General features: G+C 35.7%; 1 protein-coding gene across 1 annotated transcript; it reads right to left on the minus strand.

Annotated features, from left to right (window-relative positions):
* Positions 1 to 7780: 7780 nt before the first annotated feature.
* On the minus strand, positions 7781 to 8401 carry LOC108336850 (uncharacterized). The gene has a single exon (XM_017573298.1). The coding sequence runs from the start codon at positions 8399 to 8401 to the stop codon at positions 7781 to 7783; it is 621 nt and encodes a 206-aa protein (XP_017428787.1).
* Between the last annotated feature and the right edge of the window lie 13517 nt (positions 8402 to 21918).

Genomic DNA, 21918 nt, shown 5'->3' on the forward strand with positions numbered 1-21918 from the left:
TCGACAATGTATGGATGATAGATCAGATGAAATTGATTTAACATCGGTATTGGCCTTCACGCAACTTCTTTCGGCTTCGATTTGCTTTTGATTTTCGTGATGAAGGCTTTGTCCTAGAATGAAAAGTGTCAACGTGCTTAAAATATGATGGGTCACGTTTCGTAGACCTCTCATGACGTGCAATTTTAGTTTTTTGCACCTTTTGTTTTCACTTTATGCGAAGGAGCAACTATAAATGTCATCTCTTGGCAAGCGATTTCTAGCATCTTCTGCTTGAAGTTGACTTTTTAACCAATGTCAACATTCTTGAATCGTTCTTGTACCAGTTTAACTTCACGATCTAAGCTAAACTCTAGAAGCGATTCAGTAGAAACAGTACTTGAAATGCTTAAATGGGTCCACATAACATGTATTTCACCCAGAAGAAATATTCCAAGCTCATATCGTGCTAATACACAAGCACATGGTACGCCATACGTTGACCTCAAAATACATTCACAACGAGCACAGTCCAAACCTATTTGACTCACTCGCTCCCTTTCATCGACAATAAGTCCTAGAGCGTATTGTGAAACACGTCCAACAAGTCTTCTATATCGCAATCCTTTATAAGCATCACTCATTACGTTAAGACTTTTTTTCAAAGGAGGCTGATGGACGAACACCCAAGGTGATGACGATAGAAGCTTTGCGAGCACGATTCGAACTCCTCGAGCCTTCCTCGACGAGAGAAGACGCAGCGGATATGTAGACGAAGCTCTAAATCGGGAGCTGACTTGAAGGAAAACTACTAAACTATGAACAGACTCAAGAAAACCCTAAGATCTAAGGTTTAATCGGTAGATAACCCTAGAGACACGAAGGAAACCCTAGAAAAGGGGGAAAGCTCAAAATGAACCGATTAATCGGTTCAAACTCAAGATTGAACGGTGGGAAAGCTAGATTGCTCAGTGGAAAGTGGATTAAACGGTAGAAAAGGGAAAACAATCGGTGGAAAGTCTGGATCTAGGGTTGCAATGAAAGAAATAATATAGAATAGAAGTTGAATGTGGAATGGTGACGGAGGAGCTCTCGAGTGGACGGACTCGAGAAAGATGCAAGGTGAAATCTAAGGTTGAAGACGTGAATGAAGCTGTGGTTTCTATGAAATGAAAATTGATGCGCTGAGGATGATGTATCAAAGCGCTAATGAGGAAGCGAAATGCTGACGCATGCCACTAAAGATGTGGCTGCAGATGATTAGCGCTTCGTGGAGGATGACGTCGTGGATGAGAGAGAAGCATCGTGGAATGGAAAAATGGAAGTGAAAGAGTGTACTTGGAAGGTGGCTAGAGGGAGTCTCTGGACTCTCTAGCCTTTGACTTTCAAGAGAGAATAGTTTCTGATTCAGAAAACTCAATTCTCATTAATCTCCAAAAGTGCCAATACAAGAGAGGAGCTGTGTATTTATAGTAACCCATGCTCCTTACAAGCTAAAATATGTGCACAATAAAATGTAAAAACTACAAAAAGAGGACACTGGGAAAACACATCAGGCAGGATTCCATCATACCCTCCCTCTTAAAAAAAAAAGATTTGTCCTCAAATCTGGCAATCGCCTTATGAAGAAGCTCCACACAATCTTTGGGAGCATGGCCATCTTGGAGTTGCCTTATTCTTTTATATCCACTTTTTCTTCCTCCTGGATCAAACACAAATATGCAATAAACATCAAGTATATTTTCAATTAATATCAATCCAAGAAAGAATTTTTCTATAAAAACAAGGAAATAAGGACTTCTAATATTTTGTTTTATCACATTTGAAAATTCTAGAAGTCCAAATTCACTTTTGTCTTGAGTTATTTCTTTCCTAAAAGATAAGAATAATTCAAGATTTGAATTGTCATATTTTGAAAAAGTTTGCATAGAATATGAGATGACAATTTGTTTGAAAGAGAAGTTAAAAATTGAAAAATAATCAATTATTGGAAAAGAAGTAAAGTTTTGGAAACCTTCCCTTTTAGGTTCCATGTTCTTTGAAAGAATAGGATTTGTCATCAGTAACAATTTCTCCTTTTCTTTCTTCTCTCTTTCTTGCCTTTCTCTCTTTTCTTCTTCTTTTCTCTCCTTTTCTTTTCTCTCTTCTTCTTTTCTTTTATCATCTTCTCTTTCTTCCTTTTCTTCTTCTCTTCTTCTTCTCTCTTCTTCTCTTCTTAATTCCTCTCTTCTTCTCTCTTCTCTTTTCTCGTTTTCCTCTCTCTCTCTCTCTCATCTCTTCTTCTTTCCTTTCTTCCTGGTCTTTTCTCTCAATCTCTCTTTCTCTATTTTTATCCTTGATCTCTTTAAGTCTTGCCCCAAATTCTAGTTCTCTATGAAGAAACCCATGATCATTTAAACTCTCAAGAAATAATTTTCCATCATCAATGCAATCTTTAATTAATTCTAGGTTTCTTTTAATGCTTGAAGGCACAAACTTTCTTCTTATGCAAGCTTTTAAATCATACCAATCACGAATAGGAGACTTTCTATCTTTCCTAACATGATATTGTCTTTCATCCCACCACTCTCTTGCATGCTCTTCTAACTTAGAGAGATATATGCTAAGAACATAGGATTCACTCTCTCTATAAAACCAAGGATTTATTTTATCAATTTCTTTTTCCCAAGCTAGGTATGTTAATGCACCTATGTCTTTACCAAAGAATGGAAGATTCCTAGCTTGTTTAAACATTTCATCAACATTATCTAACCTAGAAGACCTATATGAACTATAAGAAGACATCTTTGTTTTTAAGAGTTTTCTTAATTTAAAGGGTTAAAAACTTCCACTTAGACAAGTCCTAGGTAAGAGAGGTGAGCTAAAGAGCTGTTTAAGTACCAAGTTTTGCCTTGCCAGAAATGTCTTAGGCTACTAACTAATTACCCCTTAAACTAAAATCACCTTTAAAATCAAAGGACACGACTCAAAAAACAAACATATTCAAAGACTAGACTCCTAATTACGGACTCTAATGTGGTAAGGCTTAGAGTTTAATCTCTTTTAGCCTATCCATCCCTAAAACGTGAAAATATCAAAAATTCAAACAATCAAAACAAATTAAGAGACCAGCGAACTCTAATAACCCCTACGTGAAACACAAATCAAATCAATATTTAAAGTCTACTCCTATGGTGAGGCTTGTAGCTTTGGCTAATCAAGACACACTCACCTGTCTAGCTATGCTAAAATTAAAGCAAGTAAAGTTGCCAAGAGTTTGAAAGAGCAACAATGACTCTTCCAAAGCACTTGAACTTTATAAAAGGCCGTTTTACAAAACAAGCTAAAGCTAACAGTAGGCTAACACAAGCCTATTACAAACAATTTGAACAAATCAAATACAAAGAAAACAACTATGCTAGGCTGCTACGGTCCTGGTCCACTTCATTCAGCTTTGTTGCTCAACTTTGGTTACTTCTGCAAATCAATTGTCTTGAATCTCCTTGCCAGTCCCATCCTACAATCACAAATCACAATTTGGATTAGTGCACCGTTTCCACACAGACATCAAGAGGACTAACTTTACACAATATAAAAGAGTCTTCCCTTTTCTCCTAGTCTCCTGCACTTGATGCAACTATATAAATTTCTTTTGCTCTCAAATGACAAACTGCAATCAAATATTCACACTCAATTCAGCAGAGCAACCATCAATGCTATCAATTTCCAGTTAAGACATAAACAGTTAAGACATAAACAGTTAAGACATAAACAGTTAAGCAATCCAGGGTAAGAAAATTAAGCAACTCCCTTAATTAAATGGTTGGTCCAGCTTGCTCTAAACTCTACTGAGATTCTACTGCTGCTTAAAATTCTTGACTCCAAATATTTATCAACTCTGCACACAACACACTTATTCTACACTTTCTTCCTGCACTGATTCAGTTCAAATATGCACACAAAAATTACAACAATTCCAGCAAAATACACATAAACATGGATATTAAACCAGATGCAAATGTATGGAGTTCAAGCCTTAGTCCAACTGATTAAACAGTGTTGATGCATAAATGAAGAAGCTCAAAACTAATTCAAAGCAGCATTTGCAATTCCTGATGCATCTACCAAGTTCCCATAGGTCTTATCAAATCAAAATCAACATTCACATTCAAACAATTAATATACCAATGATTCTAGTAAACAATTTATAATCTAAAATGAATGCAAGAGCAGATTAAAATGAAAACAATCACAATTGCTCTAGGTTGATCACTCAAACTCCTTTTCCCTGCACAATGAACAATCACAAACAGTTAGATTAACAATGAATTCTCTATTTCAAAATGCCAAGGAATTAGGCCAAATTAGCCTCACTAAACTCACTACACTCAGGCTTCTCTTTTGAAATTTATAGCACATAAATGAAAAGGTTTGGAAGGGAGATTCTCCCTTGGCAGTTCAAGGCTTGAGAGTCTTTTAGACCACCACCACCTAAGATGCTACCAAGCACACAAACCTTCTTTCAAATTCCAGAAACCAAAGTGTAAAAGCTTCTCAATCAAGAATGGCTAGGCTAAGGTCAAAATCAGAAACCAGAACAGAACAGGACAACCACAAGCAATGGAATGACAACACAGAACAGCAACTGACTCAAGATCAACACTAGACCAGATTACAAAAGCAAACAAAAACTTCAATTAGGAACAGCAGATCAGAGTTTACACATGAAAGACAAAACCAAAACAAGCAATAATGACAAACAAGAAATAAGGCTATTGTTCAAAGTAAGCTCAACAAATAGAACCTAAGAAATAGAACTAGAACAGATTATTAAAGCAAGGAAAGGGACTTAAGTTGAACCAATACTGAACAGATTTGATTTATAAATTGGCATACCAAACTGTTTGACATTGGGCCTTAGAGAAACTTTTTTTATTTTTCATATTTGATGTTCTGAATTAGAGGCAGCTATTGTGAATTGCACTAAGTCCTTCAGTTCTTTTTTTTTTTAACTTGTAACACTAGGATTAATCCTTAATTGCTTCAAATGTTATTGACTTACAGCTCTTGCTACAATCCACAATAGACTAAGATCAATGCAGTTTACAAATCAGCACTTTACTTGCATCAGATTAATGGTTCAACTTAATAAAAAGAAACACACATAATTGGTTTCATTGATAACTTTTGACTCTAGCATCAAATTTCATTCTTAACCAAAACTGTAGAAATTGAACTTGAATAACAACATACCAAACACAAATGACTCTTGAATATGATTGAACTAGAAGCTTAGCAATGAACTAATACCAAGCAGAACAGACACACACTCAAAACATTTACACAGACTTCAAAGAAAAACCAGTTCGGTGTAGCTGGCCAAATCGTTGATTAATCAATGTGCAACCGAGCTAGGCTGAGCCTTTCATTGCTCACTTGGTATGCACGTGTTACTGATTAGGCAGAAACCAAACAAAGCTATCATTAAACATTAACAGATTCAAAAAAACATGAGATTCATTATCTCTACCACTGAAATCTACCACCAAGCTCATTAATCCAATGTCATAGCTTATATATGGTGAGCAGAACTTACTCACTGCAGGCAACTCAAATGAATCACAAAACATAAGCAACAACTAGTTAAGCTTGAATTCAAATGACAATTAAAACAAACCACAAGACTAGAACATGACAATAAGATTCAGAAAAAATAAAGACTCAAACAAATTGGATTCATCGAATAAAAAGGATCAAAACACTGACTCAAGGCTCAGAACGACTCAAGACAATGAAGGAAAATGATGAATAACTCAGAAATGAAAAGAAACAGCACAAAAAATACTCAGAATCAAAATCAAACCGAGACAAAACAAGATAAATGAACACAAGAAAAGTTGAAATAACGCAATGACATAATAAAACTCAAAACACATAACGTGATAATAATCGAAACAACACGGAAATGGAAGAACAAACTCAAAATCAAGACAGAATCAAAACACAAAACTAGAAACAAAGACAGAGACGCGAATCAAACTGAAACAAGAATCGAAACAAAGATACTTACCTTTGACGCGTGAAACGTGAAAGAAACCGAAGCTCTGGTCCCAACTGATGGACGAACACCCGAGGTGATGACGGTAGAAGCTGTGCGAGCACGATTCGAACTCCTCGAGCCTTCCTCGACGAGAGAAGACGCAGCGGATATGTAGACGAAACTCTAAATCGGGAGCTGACTCCAAGGAAAACTACTAAACTATGAACAGACTCAAGAAAACCCTAAGATCTAAGGTTTAATCAAGAGATAACCCTAGAGACACGAAGGAAACCCTAGAAAAGGGGGAAAGCTCAAAATGAACCGATTAATCGGTTCAAACTCAAGATTGAACGATGGGAAAGCTAGATTGCTCAGTGGAAAGTGGATTAAACGGTAGAAAAGGGAAAACAATCGGTGGAAAGTCTGGATCTAGGGTTGCAATGACAGAAATAATGTAGAATAGAAGTTGAATGTGGAATGGTGACGGAGGAGCTCTCGAGTGGACGGACTCGAGAAAGATGCAAGGTGAAACCTGACGTTGAAGACGCGAATGAAGCTGTGGTTTCTGTGAAATGAACCTGATGTATCAAAGCGCTAATGAGGAAGCGAAATGCTGACGCATGCCACTAAAGATGTGGCTGCAGATGAGTAGCGCTTCGTGGAGGATGACGTCGTGGATGAGAGAGAAGCACCGTGGAATGGAAAAATGGAAGTGAGAGAGTGTGCTTGGAAGGTGGCTAGAGGGAGTCTCTGGACTCTCTAGCCTGTGACTTTCAAGAGACAATAGTTTCTGATTCAGAAAACTCAATTCTCATTAATCTCCAAAAGTGCCAATACAAGAGAGGAGCTGGGTATTTATAGTAACCCATGCTCATTACAAGCTAAAATACGTGCACAATAAAATGTAAAAACTACAAAAAGAGGACACTGGGAAAACACATCAGGCAGGATTCCATCAGAGGCTCTAATCTTATTATGTTGTAGGACAATGACGTTATGCATAGCATCCTAACACGAGCATAAGTCTCTCATACTAGACTCCAATAATCTCTTAAGGTTCCAGTGCGCAAACTCAACCCTGTCACAAAACACATAAGTAAACAAATTAACAATAAAAATTACTTGTTTGTTGTAGTGTTCCCTAGATGCATCACTTTGTTCGTCCATGCCTTGACGAAGTATGCCTTGTACGAAATTATGAAAGTACGGTTCACATAAAAAATAAAGGCCATGATGCAGAATCATACTCAAAACGATGAACATAAGCATCAAACATCGATTGGTCGTCACAATCCATGACATTTTCCCACACTTCGATCAACACATCCCATGCCTCAAAATTATCTACTAACATCTTGCATTTCACTTTCACATTCTTCATAATGTGCAATGTACAAAGCATCTAATACGTCTTAGGAAAGACAATGCTAATGGCATTTATCAAAGCAAGGTCTCTATTAGTGACAACAACGTGTGGACCGTCCTTTGATGTCAATAGTAATCCTTTGAACATTTCCAATGCCCAAGTGAAATTATTTTGGCGTTCACTTGAAAGCAATGCAAAGGCGGTTGTGAATGTCAATCCAGTGGATGTGACTCCTACAATCTCAAGCAACGGAAGACAATATTTGTTCGTCTTGTACGTCGTATCCATTAAGAAATTAAATGAATTTAGTAGGTGCACTGAATCGAGATGTGTCTAAAACAGGTCACTTACTACGTCTGATCGTCCAAACATCTACTTCTCTGGATGTATTTGTCTCTATCTAACAACATCATCAACTACTGCATTTCAGTTTTAGACCCTCTCAAAAATCGTTTGTAAGTGTATCTCGCGTTATATATTTGCTTTATCATCGTCATGTTATCTTCATTATGTTCTTTAAGAGTCAAAAGAATATTTGAGGGCTTAACTTGACTCTTAGTCATGTCAACAAGAATTGACTGTTCAGCAGCATTTAGCCTCCACGCGAAAGGATAACCAACCAAAGTCTCTGCTAATTCATGGTTGTGATAGCCGTACATAACCCTTAACACCCAACCGTGTCCTTTAGGTTTACCCCTCAACCTAAACGGACACTCACATTTTCTTGTGTCAGATACACTAGGTTGAACATCTGGCTTATACTTCCTATACTTCTCACTCCTTTCACAGCCTAAAACAATGAATGTCTTTCTTCCAGCTTCACCAATTGTTGTGTTAGATCTTATAATCACGAGAACAAATCCAAGGTCGAATGCAACCTTTCGAACCCATTCAATTAAATCGGTGCGTGATGGGAAGATTTGATTAGTGGAAAACTTATCTATGTAATCACCCTCACCGACTTCATTTAGAAAAGAAGAAAATTCCGACATAAAATCAGAATTTATTTGAGAATCGAGAAATGGAAAGTTATCCATCTTATATAATTAAATACGACCTACAATAAACATTCCAATATTAAAATTTAAAATATAAACTAAATACATATATTTTAATAAGATAATGAAAGAAGAATATTATCTCTGCATACAAATTCAATGTGCTACCATTTAAAGGATTAAACTCCTATGTCACCCTCATCGTGGTCCTACACTTATTCTTAACTTATTTAAAAATACAATTTTCTTCTTTCTTTTCTTCTTACTTTTATTTAATTCTTTTTCTTTTTCTTTTTCTTTTTCAACTAAAAACCCAATACCTCATTCTTCCTTTTCTCTCTCTTAGTTACGTATAAACACAACATCATCAACATTCTTTTTCTCATTAACCTTTCCATTTATGTCAATCATACACACAAACCTATAAATCTATTACACCCATATCTTCTCTACAACCACGTTATTTCTTCTTCTCTTTTCCTACTTCCACTTACTTCCAGTAGCAACTCCAAAAAAGGGTAACCAACGTCCATAATACTCCATGCAGAGGTTTCTCTTCTCTGTCCACTCACTTCGGCCACCCACTATAAAATACACATTATTTGCTTTTGTTACTCCTTTAAACACATTTATCCTTCACTTTTATTTTCTCCTACCATCTAACCTGAGAACACCCCCCCCCCTCCCTCCTCACTTATTTCTCTACCCAAATACTCATTTATACAATGCCCTCTCATGCAACCAAGACTTTGTCTCCCCTTCTCCTTCTTCTTTTGCAATACCCCGAGACCATGAATAATATTCTATCAACATATACTCCTCATATATCACTCTCAGTTAGAGAGGATTAGATAAAGTTTATTATGAATGCAAATCCAAAGTCTATAACAAACAGAACCTAAAAGGTTTTCACACCATAACCATTCATATTTTATCACAATAACATTATCACAATAACACTGGCAACATAAACGAATAACAAAAATGAGACATCAGATTCAGCATGAGACATCACGATTCAGCATGCAATGTGCAAAAAGGGGAGATTGAAATAATCTCGAGAACATCCAATAATCATAACCAAGCATGTCAAATACTAGGCACAGGTGTTAACTTTCTGGCAAGTGTACCAAATCGTTCTAAGTAATAAAACCGGTAAGACCGGATATCGTTTCCCAAGAGACTCGTGTCACCAAACAATCGTATAATTTCCAACTAACTTAGACTAAAGAATTCTTCATAATTTGTGTTTTTGTGTAAATAAAGTAAACATGAAACATAATTAATAAAAGTGATCTTAGATACTCAAACACTTGGAAATGGAAAGATTAGAAATGATTTGGAATGGTATTGTTGGGGGTATGATTTCACCTACTTCACTCTTATGTATAGAAAATCACTTCCTCTTCATTAATATGCCAATGTCAATCTACTAAATTACTCAAACCCAATCCCTTGGTAGAGAGAGCCTAGACTTCCTTATTAGACTCCAATTCCTTGGAAAACCTAACAATTATTTCTGCATTAAGAATTGAGATCTTAAGACAACCAAAGGTCCTAGCTCTATCCCTAGATACTATTTCCTTTAGGTGTTTAATCCAAGTCCAGATTTACCCAACATTTTCCAATATCAAGCAAACCCTAAAATCATGTAATGGGTAGCAATTTCACAACAAGCTTTAAGAAAGGGAATTAAACACTAACAATCAATGAAAGAGGCATAAATTCATTCAAAACATAGTATATTACATAAGAATTCAGTGGCTACATCAATCCCCCAACAATAATGAAACTAGCTCTCCATGAATGGAGAGCTCAAGCTTACAACAATGGTGGAAATGGGAGAAGGAAGAAGACCCAAGGATGAAGAAGGACTGTTTCCACAGCTCCTAGCTCGCCTCCAAGAGCTCCAATTGAGAGAAATCGTGTCTGGGCAGCAAAAGATCCAAACCCCTTCGCGTTTTAGGGTTAAATAAGTTGTCTGCCACATCAGTAAAAGTCGCGCCCGGCGCCCTCTGTGAGTCGCGCCCGGGCGCGAGACTCACTGGAAAGTCACGCCCGGGCGCCCCATTTTCGCGCCCGGGCGCGAGACTCTCTGGAAAAATTGAAAGTGGACGAGCGTCCCTTCTCGCTGTTATTTTCATGCTTAAAATTGATATTAAAAGCAACCTTTAGACTTAGAAACTAGCTTGAAATCAATGCTTTTATCTATATTTTCAGAAATAAGAGAGCTGGACAGGTTTATGCTTGATTTGAGAGTTTTTGTGCAGGTTTTGAGGTGAATTTAGTGAAAGAAGTGAAGAAGGAGAGAAGTGGAATCATAAAAGGAAGCAAAGAGTGCAAAAAGAGAAGTCGAAGGCACCGCTCAGCGGCATTTTACCGCTGAGCGGCACTCAAGAGGTTGCGGGAGTCACGCTGAGGGGCAAAATGGCCGCTGAGGGGAAGAAAAGGACGCGCAACCACCGCTGAGCGGTATTTACCGCTGAGCGGTATTTACCGCTGAGCGGCACTTTTTGGGCTTGGGCTTTTGTAATCTTTTGTAACTCTAGAATAGTATATAAGGACTTGCACGTCCTAGGGTTAGACATCTTTGGCAAAAACGAGGCAAACACTCTCTCTTCCACCCCTTTGAAGGAGGATCTTGGATGCTCAGGCTACCTCTTCACCTTTTTAGGGTTTATTCTTTCATTCTTTCATTGTTCATCTAGGTTCACCATGAATATGGTGAACTAAACCTTGTATGTTTGTTGGGGAATCAATGTAATCTCTTGAAGCTCTCATATATGGAATTTATGCTTGCATCTTAATCTAAGACTTATGCTTTCTTTCATCATTAGTTAGGGTTTTTCCTCTTTGCTTAATGCTTGCATTGTTTAACTCATTCTATTGCATGATTATTGGTTTTGTCGATACGGACACGTACGGGGAAGTCTAGATCCGGGGAATTTCTCCCAATATTATACTGACAATATTATATTGGTTGTCGTTAAGCTCCTGCACTCATGAACTAATCATTAGGAATGCTAGGAATTGTATGAACTATTTGATTAGGGAGAAGCCATCTAGAATGGTACTTTAGAGAGTGGCATTAACAATGATGATTTGAATGTTGAATTCCTAAAATGTATGAGAGTGGATGAGATGAAATTGACCCCCAACAACATATTCATTCATATAATCCATTGAAAGTGTTTATCTTTTGTCTTTGCCATTGATCAATTCATGCATACATGTTTAGTTTTCGTTTTGCATAATATAATCCAATTATTTCGTTTGTAAGTCTTAGCTAATCAACAAACCACACAACTAAACTAGGTCGTGAGTCCTTTGGGAAGAACGATACTTGGTCTTACCAAGTTTATTACTTGAACGATTCGGTCATACTTGCCGATTGTGAAACAAGTTTGTGACATCATATTTTGGTGCTTACAAATTTGTCCATCATCTGCCTTCTGGACGAGCGTCCGCTCTGCCTTCTGGACGAGCGTCCGCTCTCCTGGGACGAGCGTTCTTGCACTGCTGATGGCATTTCTTCGTGCTAATTTCTTGGTCCAGTTCTATAGTTTGTCGGAGAGTCTTCCAAGCTCATTTTTAGCTACAAAATAAGGGATTATTGATGAAAGTACATCAAAGTAGCCAAAAACACAATTATTTAGAAAACAAGGCAAAACAAGAGGATTAAGCAAGTTATAAGTAAGAAAGGAGTTGATTTTGCCACTAAAATGATACTTAAAATATGGTATAATTTAGCATTATCAACAGGTTAAAAATAAACTTTTCACAGTAAAATCTTAGTTGGAAGTGCAGCACCCCTAAATCGCAGTTTGAAGTGTGGTTGGTGTTAACCGAAATTCAATGTTCAACAATATACAACCGACGTTGGGACAACTCCAATGTTGGTTACGGTGTTTACTTCAAATATTAAACTAACCTCTCTCGAAAAGCTTTCTGTGACCACCTTCTTCCTCCTCCAATAACCACAGCACAACCACCACACTCTATAACCTCTCAACTCTTAACTCAAAAAATAATCAAACAATGAAAAAATGCTATTGTGATGCAAGTGAAAAAACTGGAAGGAGAAGGAGGTGCATACAGGCTAGGGTTTATACAATCAGGAGAGAAGTTGGTCATTAGGAAGGTTGATGGTGGTTAGGAGATCATTAAGTCATCATTAACTCTCTTTTGACTTTAATAAATGAAGGACAAATATGTAAAATTGAGGGTGCATAGTGATATAGGTGAGGTGTAGGGTGAAATAGGTGAGGTGCAGGAAGCATCACTCAAGTTCTTGCCATGGCTTTCGCAAACTCTGTTATTTCCACACCCACATCCAACCTATCTGATCAGTTATCACTCATCCCTCACACCTTCACTCCCATCAGTACTCGTGGGAGATCAAACACTCATGGCGAATGCTATTTTGCAAAAATCAATCATTTCGAGGTGGTAGATCTTCTTCTTCAAGAAACACTAATCACCAACATTGGTAGTCTTGTTCTCAAATTAATACCACCAGACCTTATTGTCAAATCTATTTTAGACATGGTCAAACCTCCACCTTAGACTCATAATTCACAAATTTTGTCTCTTGTTCTCGATCATAGTCATCACCTTTCCACCACCAGTATGTTGTTTGATCCTTTATGGTATCCATATAGTGGGGCTTCTCTTCATATAACAAATTATTCAACCAACTTTTCTTCAAAATCTGCTTATACAGGTAATGAAGATATCACCTTAGGAAATGGTATTGGTTTGTAAATAAACAATAGTGGATCGTTATTCTTTCTTCTCCTTGATAATGGTTGAGTTACGTGTTTTTGTGTACTTATTTTGGTGAATAAATCAACTACTTCATAACTTTTACCTTGTTTTATCCTCAAGTTTAGTGTGTTTTCTAGTTTTCTTGTGTTTTAGTTAGCTTATGCTTGTTTTTACCTTTAATCTCTTTATTTGAGTGTGTGAAATAAATGAACAGAAAACAATTCTAGTGGAGGAAAACAAGCATTAACTCAAGGGAAGATGTTTTGGGACAATAAAAGATCAATTTGAAGCCAATACCCATGTTGAACACCTTTGGAATTGCATAAGAACTTGAATTTTAGAATGTTGTCAAAATTGCCTGTAGTTGAGCGGCAGCTGAGCTACCTGTCTCGGGAATGTTGTAGTTGAGGTGCAATTGGCGTGCAACTGAGTGCCAACTCTCTGGAATGCTGTTGCGGGGCTGCAGCTGGGCGGTAGTTGAGCGTCAACCCTCTAAAATGCCATGGTTGGGTTGCAGTTGAGGTGTAGATGAGCGGTGACGATGCTGACTTGTCAAAATAGGTTATCTAAGCATGGTTCTCGCGATTTTTGGGCATTCTTCTCCTCCTACACTTCATTCTTCACCAAGAGAGATTGGGAGAGGCCCTTGGAGGCTTTTTCGGGTGTTGGGAAGCTCTCTCACTCCTCCTTGGGTCTTCAAGCTTCATCAATGGTGATTTTGCTCCTTTTCGATTGAGGAAGAAGATGGGTCACGAATTGAAGATGGAGATGCGAAGGGGAGGCGCAATTGGAGCATGGAGCAGCTGCAAAGAACCTTGGGAAAGGCTATGCACCCTTCTATGGTTCCAATTTCTTCCCTATCTCTTCAATTTTGTAGAACCCTAAGTTCTCCACCATGGAGGGCTTTTCCTATTTGTTGAGATTAGTTGTAAAACATAGAATTCTTATGTATTTTGTGATATTAATGATATATGTTTTTCCAATTCATGTTAGTGTTCAATTGTTATGTTTAATGCTTGATTGGATTGATCACCCATGCATGAATTTTGGTTCTTGATGTATTGAGAAATATGATTGAACCTAGAATTGAAATTGAATACCTATTGGATGGAATTGAGATGTTTGTGAATGCATGAGAATAAAATGGATGAATTCTAGTCTTGACAAATTTTACATACACTATGTTAAATTTCTTGCACACCAATTGTTTGATAAAATACAAAAAAGAGTTTCTTGTGTTGTTTTGTGCACTTTGATGTCTAATTGAGTTATAAAAGGAAGAATTGTCATGTGTTGCACAAGTTCCTTGGGAGAGAACGATATTTATCACTTGTTACGCTGCGACCGGTGCACTTGTCGTTGGTTTTGCAGCCAACAATCCTCCTAAAGCTTCACATTTTATCTTAAGAAATCTTTTCCATGTACACATTACAAAAAGTCTTTTGAGTATTTCACAATTTGCTAGAGATAGTCCTGTTTTCTTCCTTCCTAACATTTGCAATGTAAAACACCATGAGACCAAGGAGATTCTGCTACAAGGAAGGCTTAAAGATGGCATTTACGTTTTTCCCTCCCTACAACGTGCTTCTTCTCCTCAAATTCATCACACCAAGGTTATTGATTCAACAGTGTTACAAACTTGGTATGCTAGGATGGGTCACGCATCATATAATACTATAAAACATATTCTTTGTAACTATAATATATCTTTTGGCACTTCTTCTCTTTGATAACTCTCCAATTTTGCATCTTTTTCTATGTCTAGAAATCCATGTTAGATCATTTTAGTTTTTAATTTGGTAGAATTAGGCTAGTTTTAGGTTTTTCTATTAATTCTTTAGATTTGTAGAATTTTAGTTAAAAATAGGTTTTTAGGTGTATTTTTAGTATTTTTTTAAATAAGTAGAAAATTTAATCTTTCTCTGAATTTTTTTTATAAAAGGTTTTTGTCTTTATTTTGTTTTTACTCTTTTGCTGAAATGCCCTTTTCTAATTGTTGATTGGCCCTTGTTTTAATAGATTTTACTTTAAAGAGATCCCTGGTCAATTGGGCTACTGCTTGGCTGATTCTTATGTGGGCCTTATAATAGATTGGGCTGGCAGGTTTGTTGTGCACGATTTGGGCTGATGTCTGGGCTGATTTTCTTCACTACTGCGTTGCTGCAGGGTGTTTCTCCCTCCACCACCCCAAGTGCTCCTGCACCTCCCCATTATTTTCTTTTATTCCAAAAATACTTCACCTCTCCACTATTTTCTTTTATTCCAAAAATATCCTACACCTCCCTACTATATTCAACAATCTTTCTCTTTCTCTCCACATTAATGGAGCATTCACATGCTCAGATTTAAACTTATGATATATTGCAAAATTTTATTTACACTTTCCCTTAAATAAGTTTGATTCAATCTTATTTTCACTGTTCAATATATTTGTTTTCTTCAAATTACTTAATAAATGGTAAAATTTTGTTTTAAATTTCTAGAAAAATGTTTATATATATTTGTGTTTTTTTTTACGTTTAATATCTATAATTTTTAACATCATATTATGTTTTAACTTACCGACATGTTTGACTCAAATAACTTGAATAAAGTATTTAATTTATTAGATAAATAATATAAAAATATTATTAAATACTTAAAATATAAAAGAAAAGTTATTTGTTAAAGATTTGGAATTTATTTAGTTCTTTCGTCATTATAAAGTTAATATATAATGGAAGTGGTAGAAGCACTAATATTGAAGTTTGCTCTGAATTTTATATTTTGCAATATATCACAAGTTTAAATATAAGCCATATGAATGCTCCATTAATGCAGAGAAAGAAAGAGAAAAGATTGTTGAGGATAATGGGGAGGTGTAGGGCATTTTTGGAATAAAAGAAAATAGTGGGGAGATGTAGAGTATTTTTGGAATAAAAGAAAATAGTGGGGAGGTGCAGAAGCACTTGGGGTGTTGGAGGGAGCAACACCCGTTGCTACATTAGATAAAAGAGGCTGATTTAATTGCATGTTTTCGGCTTGTTGAATTAGTGCAACTACGTCGTTTTCAGATTGGCAACTGCTACCTTCCTTGGGGTCTTGTGTCTTGAACGTCATTTTGAAAGGAGGGGTAGTTTTGTGTTGGGGTTTGCGATAGAAGGGCGCCTGAAGAGAACGCGAGAGGAAGAGAGTTCCAACGGCCCAAATGCTACTTACCTAGGAGCGTGAAGTTCAACCAGGGGAGCTTAAACCGGCAAGGAAGATCAAGATGATTAGAGGGACAAGATGCATCGAGAGCAAGCAAAGAAGAGAGGTCGTCTGATGAGTTCGAAGCGTAATCAAGGCTATGAGGTTCCCCTTTCCCTGTTTGTTTCTTCCCTTATGTTTTCTGACCCTATAAAAAGGGGCTTCTTCACCATGTAAATATACACACTACACAACTTTTCGCTACAGAGACTACTCTACAGTTTTACATTCATGCTTTAGTTTAGGGTTTTTACTTGCTTTTGTAGAGTAAGGATTTTGTTACTTGATTTCGTGGAAGAATTCAAGAGAGCGACAAAAGTGAGCTTCCTCTGTGGTTTTTGGTATGCTTGTAGAGTTAGTTTTTGATTCCGAATAAATCGTTGATGTTATCTTCGGTTTCTTGTTTCAATTTTCACTTTCTTGTTTTTAAATTTTGTTCTTATTTAGTTTATGATTTCTACAATTGTTTTGTTTTGAGAAAATGATTTGAACTCGTAAATCTGAACATCTATGATTCCTCTATGGAATTAAACGACCCCGAGGTGGGCGTGCATTATCGAGTTGTCTTCTCGAGTTAGATAGGAGTTCAATGAATGAAAAAAATATTATAAATCATGTTGTTTTAGCTTTTGCCAGTGTTAATTAGGAATTTAAATGTTTAGAATATGTTCAATTGTGTTTCAGTTTTAGATTTGGTTAAAAATCATAAAGTTGAGTTGAATCTGTTATGTTTTGGTAAATCAATTTATTGTTATTCATTTTAAGTTCTATATTAGAACTTAAGACCCCGAGGTGGGCATATTATGAATAGGATGTCTTCCTGAATAATAATTAATCAATTGATACACCATTTTAAGCAGGTTTAGTTCATATTTGTGATTTTTATCCAATGACTTTGTTCTGTTTAGTAGTTTAGGTTATGCTTTTATTTTTTATCTTGGTTAGAAACACAAATTAAAGTTGGATTCACTTTGGTTTGGTGAATAGATTGGAGATCACATATTTTGAGTTCTGAAAATGAGCTTTAAGACCCTGTGATGGGCTTAATTTCACAGGATGTTTTCCTGAAAAGTGATCAAACATTCTTTACATTGATCTTTTGTGAATTTGATTCTAGTTTCTATTTTACCCAATGCTTTTGTTTAGTCCCTTTATATTTGGTATTTCTTATGAATAGTGGTTAGGATGTTTAGCTTAGATAATGAAATTTTCCATTCTTTCATTTGGCTTTGTTATGTGTATATATCTTTCAATTTCACTGAATTGATTCATACATCATTTGTTTTCATATCCAGTTTATTTTTATTCTCCTTTTATAATTATTTCATAGCATTTATAAGTTAGTTTAGTTACTGTTTAGACTTGTATACATAGATTCTATAGCTTAGCTTAGGTTTTATTTCCTTACATTTTATTTTCTTCTTTTCTTTTTAAAACAGATTTTGTTTCCTTACTCTTTTCTTTTTATTTTGTTTGTTTAATTTCTTTTCCCCACCCTGTTTTGTTTTAATAAATAGTAGTAGTAGAATAACACAATTTTAACCAAACATTTCTGAACTTAATTGTACCGAGTCCGATAATTGATACCTAGGTTGTCCCTTTACTACATTAGTGGGGAAACTTAGTTTCTTCTGATTTTAGGTGAAAAAAATCAGTTTAACACTCTTCTATGTGAATCTTGTGTTGTCTCAAAATTTCATAAACTCCCATTTCCCCCTCTACTTCATGTATACTCAACCTCTTGAATTGATATATATAGATATATGGAGACCTTCACATATGTGCTCTACTGATGGTGCTAAATACTATAAAGAAAACGTAGTTAGACAAGCACTATTAGTCTTTAAGAAAAGTGTCGTTGCACATAGACACTAATATTCTCTATAAAAACTGATGTGTTAACTTTACATTTATGATGGTGGCTTTAAATAGCCATATAAATAGGTATAGGACCGCATGTTTACAAAAGATAATAACAACTAAATGAGAAGTAACAACTTCCATCATAATAACACTCGAACAAACTGTCTCAGAAAATAAAAACAACTACCAAGCTGTTATAAAAACTAAAGGGAGAAAATAAAAATAACCATGACAGACTAAACACTAAATTGAAATGACACAACACAAGAGGAGAAGCAAAATTATAATTTAAACCTTTTTAAATTTTAAGTTTCTTTAACAAAACTTTTCCATAAACTTAAAATCTTTCTTCCTTCATTCAGATAAGCTTTGTTAACTCCTGAAATGTTGATGTTGATAATGACTTCATGAATATGAGTTATATACTTTTTTTTCTCAGATGAAATGAAAATGAACGTCAATATGATTGCTTCTCTCGTGGTTGATTAGGTTCTTTGTCAGCTCAATTTCCGATCTATTATCTACTCAGATCAATACCTTTTCTTCTTGTATTATCTCCAAACTTTTCAGCAAGTTTCTCAGCCATATTACATGTCAGACACTCCACGATGTTGCCACACACTCAGTCTCATATGTAGATAACGCCATAATAGGTTGTTTCTTTGAGAGTCAAGTAAATGTTGTATCTCCCATAAAGACATAAAGAGTTGTGCTCTTCTGATCATTCATATCTCCATACTACTCATTGTCTGAATACCCACTGGGTCAGTAGTTGTCTGATTTAGTATACAATAATCCAAAAGACATAGTACCCTTTGCATACCTTATTATCCGCTTCAGTGTTTTCCAATGACAAAATCGTGGCTCGTCCATAAAACGGCTTGTGACTCCTATTTTTATTATAATGTTTGGCCTTATGTTTGTCAAGTACTTGAGACTTCCAATTCAAATTCAATATATGCTTGCATCAATGATAACAGTTGAAAAACTGTTATTTTTATACTTAATTTTGACATAAAAAATAACCTTTATGACTTAGAAACTAGCTTGGAATCATGCTTTTGCTTATGTTTTGGAAATAAGAGAGTTGGATGGTTTTATGCTTGGTTTTCCTTATTTTTGCAGGAATTAAGATGAATTAGATGAAAGAAGTTGAAGTAGTAAGGAACTGGACTCAAGAAAGGAAGTTAAAGTGCTTAAAAGAAGAGTTGCAGTCACCGTTGAGCGCAATTCTACCGGTGAGCGCAATTTTGAAGTCCCGCAGTCACCGTTGAGGGCCAAAACTGCAGTTGAGCGTCAATTCTAAAGGTCCGCACTTATCGTTGAGCGGCAAAAGTGCCGCTGAGCGCCATTAATTTGGGCTTGGGCCTAGTTTTTGTAATCTTTAGGAAACTATATAAGGTTTTAGCCGAATTAGGGTTAGTATCTTTGGACAGAAAGAGGCGAAATCACACTTTCTTCACCCCTTGGAGGAGGATTTTGGATGCTCAAGCTCTATTCTTCAACTTCTAGGGTTCTATCTTTCATTCTTTCATTATTTTTCATCTAGTTTCACCATGTCTGTGGTGAACTAAACCTTTATTGTTGTTGGGGAACCAATGTAATCCTTTGAAACTCTCATGTATTGAATTGATTCTTTAATTTATATGCTTTCTTTCATTAATTGTTAGGTTTTTTCTTCTATATTCTATGCATGCTTTGTTTAACTCATTCAATTGCATGATCATTGATGTTATTTGTACGGACACATATAAGAAATTCTCCCAAGAGCAATATTACCTAGACATAGGGATAGGAGGATTGGTTGCCTTTAAGCTTCTATGCGAATGTAATGCATGAATAATTTCTAGGGAGACAAGACATTGTAAACTAGTGATTAGGAGTAGGCTTTCTTCACCGAGACATCGGGTTTAAGGTAAATTAGAAAGTGACATTAACATTAATGAAGAAAGTTGAATTCTTGAATACATGATAGTGGATAGGATGAATTGGAAACCCCAACAACATCATCATTCCATATTTTACATCAATCACTTTTGCTTCTTTTGATCCAATTGATCAACACATGCATTCATATTTATTTTTTAGTATTTGCATATAAACCTACAAGATTTCGTTTACAAGTCCAATTTAATCAACAAATCACATAATTGTTTAGGTCGTGAGTCCTTTGAAAAACGATATTTGGTCTTACCATTTTATTATTACTTGATACGATTCGTTACACTTGCCGAGTGTTAACAATCAACATGATCCCCTTCTCCATTTTTTGATAGCTTTGTGCTAGGTTCCATTGGAATGGAAATCGAATTGCACTTCATCACATTTTCCTTTTTCAATATATCTTTAGCATAACTCTTTTGAGACAAAAAAAATCCCTATTGATCTTTGGTTCACCTCCAAACCCAAAAAATATCTCGTCATGCCTGCATCCGTCATTTTGAACTCCCTCTTTAAATTCTTCGACTAGCTCAGTTTTACTTCCTATGAAATCAAATCATCTACATATAAAGCAACAAACTACATACTTGTTTTGTGCTTCTTTAGGTATAAAACATGTTCATAAGAACATTGCTCATAACACTTCTTCTTGAAATAGGTATCAATTCTTTCATTCCAAGTTTGAAGAGCCTACGTTAGATCAAACAATGCCTTTTTTCAGCTTCAACACCTTCTTTTCTTCACCTCTTCTCATGTAACCATTAGGTTACTTTACATAGACCTCCTCTTCAAGAAAACCACTCAGAAATGTAGATTTCATGCCCATCTGTTGAATCTTTCATTCTTGTTGAGTTGATAGTAGTCATATTGTCTCCATCCTTGTCACTGGAGTGAATACTTCATCATAGTGAGTTCATTTTTTCTGTTTGTAGTCCTTCACCACAAGTCGGGCTTTATAACGCTTCATCTCTCCTTTTTACATTAGTTTTCTTCTTATATATCCACTTTACACTAATTGGCCAAACACCTGTGGGTAAATTTGTTAGCTCCCACATTTCATTTTTTTTAATTGAGTTAATCTCCTCGTCCATAGCTTTCTTCCACCTTTCATCAAGTACGACTTTTTCAAATTTAACATCTTCTACACCTACTAACAAACATATTACATGTACCTCATCAATGGAGTTATAAATATCATTAAAACTCTGAATTTTGGGCCGCCTAGGTTCATCTTCCTCTTCAATATGCTTATTCTCCTCTTTAGTTATGATTTTCGGGCTCCAACTAGTTCCAGTCAAGCTCCTATTAGTCAGTTTCGAGTTTTCTACGCTAAAGGTCGTGCTCTCTGTAAAAATTCAAATTCTATAAATCTTTACAATTAAAAAAAATAAATCATAATCTCAATTAATTACAAAATAACACTCCAAATAAAATAGTTTATTCAAAACAAAACCATAAAATTCCCTAATTCTCAATCAACTCGTCATTCTATAATTGAATAATACACACAAGACTATAAATGAAACCCCCAAAAATTTTCTTACAAACCACAACATATATTATTAAACAATAAATAAATAAAACTATAAATTAAATTTTAACACAAAAGCAACTAATTTATTTTATATTATTATTTTCCATTATTATATACTTTATTTTCTTCTAGTTTTACACTTTTTGAAAGCTTTTCCTTTGAGATAGTCCAACTACACTCACTTTCTTCATCCACTTGGACATTTTGATTCACCAAAGTCTTG

This window comes from Vigna angularis, chromosome 7, assembly GCF_016808095.1.
Source record: "Vigna angularis cultivar LongXiaoDou No.4 chromosome 7, ASM1680809v1, whole genome shotgun sequence".
NCBI lineage: Eukaryota > Viridiplantae > Streptophyta > Magnoliopsida > Fabales > Fabaceae > Vigna > Vigna angularis.

Bases quoted from the DNA above. Each gene is read 5' to 3' on its own strand.
- LOC108336850 (XM_017573298.1), bottom strand. From the start codon at position 8,401: ATGGATAACTTTCCATTTCTCGATTCTCAAATAAATTCTGATTTTATG.